Source organism: Myotis davidii, unplaced genomic scaffold (assembly GCF_000327345.1).
Source record: "Myotis davidii unplaced genomic scaffold, ASM32734v1 scaffold455, whole genome shotgun sequence".
Classification (NCBI taxonomy): Eukaryota; Metazoa; Chordata; class Mammalia; order Chiroptera; family Vespertilionidae; genus Myotis; species Myotis davidii.
Genome location: NW_006287459.1, coordinates 1,961,874 through 1,969,295, shown reverse-complemented (window position 1 = coordinate 1,969,295; position 7,422 = coordinate 1,961,874). Strand labels below are relative to the sequence as shown.

Below are 7,422 nucleotides of genomic sequence, written 5' to 3'. Positions count from 1 at the left end.
AAACCAGCTAGGGCCTTGCTTTTATTTAAAAACAATTTTTTTATTTGATTTCAATGGATTTTTAAAGGAACCCATTATTGCAATAAATTCTATGCAAGTCAAAATCAAATACAAATAGTGAATATATTGCACTGATTGACAATGAAATTATTTGTAATTAAGGGATAATAGAGAATGTGAGTGTTGTAAAAACCATTAATGTAATGACTTGGTGTAGAAATGAGTAGTAAGTGAATCAGCGTTTTTTTTTGTTGTTGTTGTTTTTTTCCTTAACCACTACCAAAGTGGTTTGCTAAATAAGATTGGCTGTGGGTATCATCATTTTAAGATCAGCTACTCAGGGCCTTTGATTGAGTGTTTATTACTTTAGAAAAAACTAACCATTAATTGTTGTTAATTTTGCATTAAAAAACACATAAATAAGAATTTTTAACTCCATATTACCTAATCTTAGGAGTAGAAAAAAACACGAATTTATTATAGTTTCCAAATGAACATAAGGAAAACTCTACAACAGACCCATCTTTCCTTCCTAAATCTAGTATCTAGAAACATTAGCAATGTGATCTGAATAGAGAAAGCCTCAGTTTAGTCTAGAAACTCTTGAGTCAGTTTAAGAAAACTAAAGAAAAAGTCAATAACTAATCTCCTCAACTCTAAGCAGCACTTTTTCATATTTTAATTTTTTCTCATATTGGGACATGTCATGTAATCAAAAAATATTCTGAAAATTTATTATTTACTTGTTATTAAATTATGTCTTACTAGTAATGGTGTTTTAGAATTAAGGATCTAATAAGAATATTTCACCAGAAATACATTGCATTAAGAGGCTGTCTTGGTCTTCAGATCTATTTCTAAGCTTTCCTTCCCACTGCACAACTTGAAGTAACTGTTAAAGAGAAGACACACAAATTGAGTAATGATGTCTGCATAAACGATGATGAATTATATTCTTTGAATCTTTTTACATGTTCTTGTGTGGCATCCCTGACTTTTAATTTCTATTAGATTCACTAGTAAATTCTCAGAGAAGAAAAATAGACTTTTCCCTCTTTTTTTTACCCATGTTAGATGGAGGTAGCAATAATAAATGAATCCATTTCCAAAAGTCCCCTTCCTTTTCCCCACAGAGAAACGACTCTGAATGGTACACAGCATGCAGCCGGCTTATGAAAACTGAGTGCCCCTGGTGGGAATGTACACAAACATACCACTAGAACTACATGTTTCAAAGACAGTGGAACATTCTAGGAAAAAAATAATATTTGCTACAAGTGTTGAGGCAAGAGGGATGATAGAAAATTTATTTGCACAATGGCTTGAATATAAAAAAAATTGGAGTCAAGAGTCTTAAAGAATAATTCTCTTTTATACCTGTTGGCTATGAGCATGTTCTTGGCTAAATTTGTTGAACTATTCTGCCCAGAATCAAGCTTTTCAATCTTTGTCATATGCAATTATGAATCTCAGCCTTTGTATTTAATTTTTCTCTGTCAGTACTATGTACACTTTTTATCCCTTCTGCCAACCCAGACCTTATTTATATATCTTTCAACCATCAAAAATGAGTTATTCCTCTTCCTTACATCTTCCCTAATTGTTCACCCTACATTAAATTTTTGTTCCTTTGAATTCCGTCAGCATTTGCTGTGCTATTAACCACTCTGGTGTAGTGGTTGTCATGAGATGGAGGGCCTATGTATCAGTCTACTTCTATTACTGTGTCCTACTGCAAATCACTTCTTATCTGTCTGCCTGCTGCCTTTTTATCTAGCCATCTGTTCATCCGTCTATCCATCCGTTCATCTGTACATACATACATACATCCATCCATTCATCCATCCATCCATCCATCCATCCATCCATCCATCCATCCATTCTTACCTATCTACATACCTATCTTTTACAGCCTTAGTTTCTTAATTTATAACAAGATAATATCTATTATATTATTAAAATTATATTTTATAATCTGATAGTGCTTTGGAAAAAATTTGAAAAGCATTACACAGATATAAAGCATTACTATATATGTCTATACCAAGTATTTTGAGACTTATTTTTAAGGTTATACACTATTATTTTATGATTTACTGAGTGTAGGTTCTGATTTCCTAAGGAAATTTGCTATTAGGAAAATATCATTTAAAATTTTCTTCTATTACAGTTCACATTCTTTTTTTTTCTTTTGTGAAACTCACACTGTCTTGAGCATAGTATAATCCACCAAAATACGATTTTCCTCCCTATCTTGTATTTTTCAAATGACCTCTCAATATTCAGTATTTTCTTTGGCTCGGTGAGGTGAACGAGCCTTCTGGCCATCTCATTGCTTCAAAAGTGGTTCATCATCAAGCACATAAGTTCCAAAGCTGGTGACCCCTAAAGAAAATAATGTAATATAAAAGAAATTATAGCATATGCTCAGTATACATGGGTATAATACCTATGAATGTAAATATAGACCTTGTGATATATTTTTATATACTTTTTAGCCTCTTTTTCATTGGCCCTTAGGAATTATCTTCTCTAATAATTTTTTGACTCCAAACAGAGGATACACAGAAGGCATAGGTTTGAAGATCTGGAATTTCCACATAATAGCTGTGCACTGTGGGGCAGATATCTTAAGTCTTTTTGAAATTGTTCCCTCATGTATAATATAGATGCAATGTCACTTAACTGGGTTGTGAAAATGGGACAACTGTGAATGAGAGAATTTGAGTAATTGTTTTGATGCCTGGCACAAGGTTTGTTTTCAACAAATGTTTTCTTAACACTGAAGTTTCCATAAATGATTTCATGTTTTTGATGGAGAAAATTTCATTCTCAACTCTTATAAGCCAGCATCTCTGCTTGTAGCACCATGCACACAATTGTGCCATTTTGAAGTCTCCCATCTATACGTTCTCCATATCCATAATCCCTCCCACACTGAATTGTGTTTTAACTTCCATTACTAAGTGACTTGCATGTCATATTTATAAAACTTGCCTAGAACTCTCTACCTCAGCACTCATGCAAAGCAGAACTCATATATATATGTGTCTGTTTGTGTTCCGTCTGCGTATTTTAATTTGGAATTTTTCTTTGTCTCTTTCCTTTCTTTCCCATTTTGTACTTTTATTTTGACGAGGTCCAAAAAAGTGTTGTGTACTTATTTTTTTTGCCATGTCTATACTAGAGTCTAGCATACAGAGAAGTTCTGCATGTCACTGGTTCCCTTTCAAAGTGGAAATCCTATTGTGATCATGCCCCACTGATCTTAGTGTATTTTGGGTGATCAATAATATTATATAACAATGAGGAATTGTCTCTTTTCAGGAAGTGTAGGATTCTTCAAGCTAATGGTTACACTCTGGTCATTTGGAGGAATGACTTCCTGTAGGGCTTGGGTGGTTTTCAGAGAGTTTTGTAAGAGATGTGAGACTAGGCAGTGTGCCTAGAAGTAGACTAGAGAAGAGGATGAGAGATGTTTCAGGTGATCTATCTGAATGAATGAGGCAGAAAAGGGGATTGGGAATCCTGCGGTAGGTTATGTTTATTCTGTATTTTAGATCAAAGGTTAGTCTGGCCATTTTATCCAGAGATGCAGCCTTATATTTTTTAAACATTATCTGTATTAAAATGAAGTGAAACGTAGGCTTAGAAAGATTTTTCTCTCCATTTCTTTGACTAGAAATTGTACAGTGATCAGAAGAGATGTTCCCTTTCTTGTGGAACTTCTTTCTGTTCTTGCTACATGCAACATAATTAAAATTAATATTTCTACTTCATTTTCAAAGCCTGAAGATTCTTTTAAAGAGTAGCCTGCTTAACCAATAACCAAACTTTCAATTAATTTTTATAAAATAATGAAACTATGTAAATCAAGAAGAGAATACAGAAAAACATTAAAAAGAAAAATATAACTTGTCTCCTGTTAATATTTTGATTTATATCAGACCAACCATGCACATTTATGGAATGAGGGGGAAGGAAAGGATGTGCAGGTGGCAGTGCCGAGGAGGAAAGACAGCCGAGAGAAAATGATAGCAGAGGCTCTGGGCTGACCCTGAACTGTCAACATAGTCAGGATTGGGAATCCTTGTATAATCACGTGTTTTTAAAAACAGGATCATAGTATACAAATTGTTTTGTGACTTGTTATTTTTATGTGTTATATTATAAGCACCGTTCCATGTGATTAAATAATCTTTTAAAGCATCTTTCATGAGACTGACGCGTTACCTACTGCGCTAACGAGGCACCTTAAAGCGTCTTTCACATATCTAAGTTAAGTGATCTGTTGTGTGTCCATAATATTTTAAACCAATCCCCTTCATTGAATGCTGAGGTGATTCATATCTTTTAAAAAATTGAAAACTATATAATGATGAAGATTCCTGTAGATAAACCCATGTTCAAAATCACAATTATTTCCTTAGGATAATTTTTTTAGAAATGCCATTATAGTGTCAAATGAGATGCACATTTAAAATACTTATCCATATTGCCCTGCCCAGCTGTGATCCAGAACAATGATTTCCCATTTCTATGCCCACCAGCTACATGTGAGTGTATTTTTTCCACACATTTGCCCAGGACACAGATGCTCTTCCTCTGTGAATATAAGTAGCTTGATTTCATTGTCACACATCTGCATGTGCGTGCATCCCCCAGTCTTATATGTATGTATATATACGTCTATGATCATTCTTACTTATAGAATATATTTTATCTTATGAACACATTAGCCTTTCATATCAAATGAGTTTGTAAATGTGTAATTCTGATGTGCCTGCTCCTAAATGTAATTATCTTGACTTCCCAGGTGCCTGCATGAACATCACCCACAGCCAATGTCAGATGCTGCCCTATCACACCACGCTAACACCTCTCTTCTCAATTGTCAAAAACATGGAAATGGAGAAGTTCCTCAAATTCTTCATGTACCTCCATCGCCTCAGTTGCTATCAACATATCATGCTTTTTGGCTGTAGCCTCGCCTTCCCCGAGTGCGTCGGTGATGGTGATGACAGGTATTTTGGAAACAAAATCTCATTCAGTGGTAAGAGTCAGTTGTGGCAGAATTGTCTGAGAGGAACAGAATTCTCCCAAGTTGCCACATTTTTGTTGTTGTTGTTGTTAAAGGAGAGAAAAAAAGAACTCACACCAATCATAGCCAATTGCAAATATTTTAAACAAGAAATGTTTTGAAAACCTGGAATTATTTTATCTATGGGAAGAAATTATTCAGTTTGTTAGATTGATGCTATCAGCTGGAATACTCAATAGCTATGTCAGTGAGTGTCTGGTAGAAGACAGACAGTATCCTTAAATGGGTGATGGAAAAGAGTTTATTGAAGGGACTATTTATGAAGGTGTGGTTAGGCTTAAGAGAACAAATAAGTGATGGGAGGCACCAGGTCCTACAATAGGGAGGACAGGGGGGACAGCACCTGGAGAGAGTTATAGGTATGGGGGCGGGTCTCCTCACAGGCCAAGTGGTGCGACCCTAACCAGAGGACCATGGCCACAGCCAGCCCTTCAGTGCTGCAGGAAGAGAGAAGGAATAAATACCCTGACCTCTCTCTCCTCGTGCCCTTCCATCTACCGGAGCCTCCCACCAACTGAACTCACCAGAAACCATTGGGCAGGGCATGCAATTAATGGGAACTCAATAGATAAGACTAAAAATCTCATCCAGATATCATCAGCTCAAAAGTCCCATTTCTCATCGTCTAAATCAGGTCTGACTGAGATGGGGGGTGGTTTTCATGGTCAACACTGGAACTCAGACCAGGGCCAGGAGTGGGGAGGGTAGATACAGAAGGACAGACTGCCAGCACAATATCAAGTAGGGTTAGAAATGATTTCCAATAAGGGTATATCAATGAAGAATATGTCAGGGGATATTTGAAATACTAAGCATACTCTTCTAAAGCATGTGTTAAAATAATAATCACAATTATTATCTGAATTGAAATGTTAGGAAGTTTTCAGAATAGTAATGCTAGAATGAATCGCGTTTTCAAGTGCAAATAGATTGCATGTTATTTGTACTAATTTAATTAGTGTATAAAATACGCTTTCAATAGGCAAAGCCATTTTTTATTTGAACTGGAAAAAGCCTGCATGGCCATAGAATAGAAACAGTAGGTTCCGAACCGTAAGAACCATTAGCAGACACAGCATTCAGGAAAGTGTTGACGGGAAGAACCATCTGCAGAGGGTGTCTTCAGCGTAAAGAGCGAGAAGCTCTGTAAGGTCTTTCCCAGGAGTGAAACCACACATGGGAGCAAGGAGGCCCCTTATGTTCCTAGAAGGGACTATTTATGAAGTTGTGATTAGGCTTAAGAGAACATCGATTGGTTGCCTCCCGTACACAGTGTCTTTAGTATTGGTCTCCTAGAGCTGCCTGAACAAATTACTTCAGCTGGGTGGCTTCAACAACAGACATTCTCTCTCTTGCTTTTCTAGAAGATAAAAGTCCAAGATCTGGCAGAGCCATGTCCCCTCCAGGGATTGATGGAGGGTGTCGTCAGGTGTGTGTGTGTGTGTGTGTGTGTGTGTGTGTGTGCATGCGCACGCTCCTTTCCTTTCCTTGCCAGCTTCTGGTGGTTTCAGGCCTTCCTTGACTTGTGGCCATGTCGCTCCAGTCTCTCCCTTCATCTTCACATGGCCTTCTCTTCTGTGTTTGTGTCTTCAGTTCTGTCTCTTATGAGGGCACTTGTCATTGGATGGAGGGCCCAATTTGACAACCTAATATGCACTCATCTTCTCAAGGTCCTTAACTTAATCACACCTGCAATGACCCTTTTTTCCAAATAGGTCACCTTCAATGTTCCAGCAGTTGGACATGGGCATATCTCTTGGGGGCCACCATTGACCACACAGTGGCTGAGAAAGCAGGCTATGGAGGCACATGCCTCAGCCTTTCATCTATAACATGGGATAATAGTTGTATTTATTTTACAAAGTTCATGTGAACTTTAAATGACAGAGTTTGGAATAGTGCCTGGCTTTTAGAAATAGTTCAATAGATGTCAGCAGTAGTTACCAAATGGTGGATTGAAAAGAAGGGGAAGTACTTTCCCATTAAAATACCAACGGCATACTTTATAGATCTAGAACGAACTCTCCAAAAATTCATCTGGAATAAAAAAAGACCCCGAATAGCTGCAGCAATCCTGAAAAAGAACAAAGTAGGTGGGATCTCAATACCAGATATCAAGATGTATTACAAAGCCACTGTTCTCAAAACTGCCTGGTACTGGCACAAGAATAGGCATATAGATCAATGGAATAGAATAGAGAGCCCAGAAATCGGCCCGAACCAATATGCTCAATTAATATTTGACAAAGGAGGCAAGAACATACAATGGAGCCAAGATAGTCTATTCAATAAATGGTGTTGGGAAAATTGGACAGATATCG

The 7,422-nt window shown here is 36.9% G+C and overlaps 1 protein-coding gene across 1 annotated transcript in view; it reads left to right on the top strand.

Moving 5' to 3' along the window:
• CORIN (corin, serine peptidase) overlaps positions 1 to 7,422 on the top strand; it is a 181,332-nt gene that overhangs the window by 37,757 nt on the left and 136,153 nt on the right. Inside the window, exon 3 of the mRNA XM_015560986.1 lies at positions 4,817 to 5,024. Within this exon, the coding sequence (XP_015416472.1) occupies positions 4,825 to 5,024 (200 nt within the window). The 5' untranslated portion in view covers positions 4,817 to 4,824. The remainder of the gene's footprint in view (positions 1 to 4,816; positions 5,025 to 7,422) is intronic.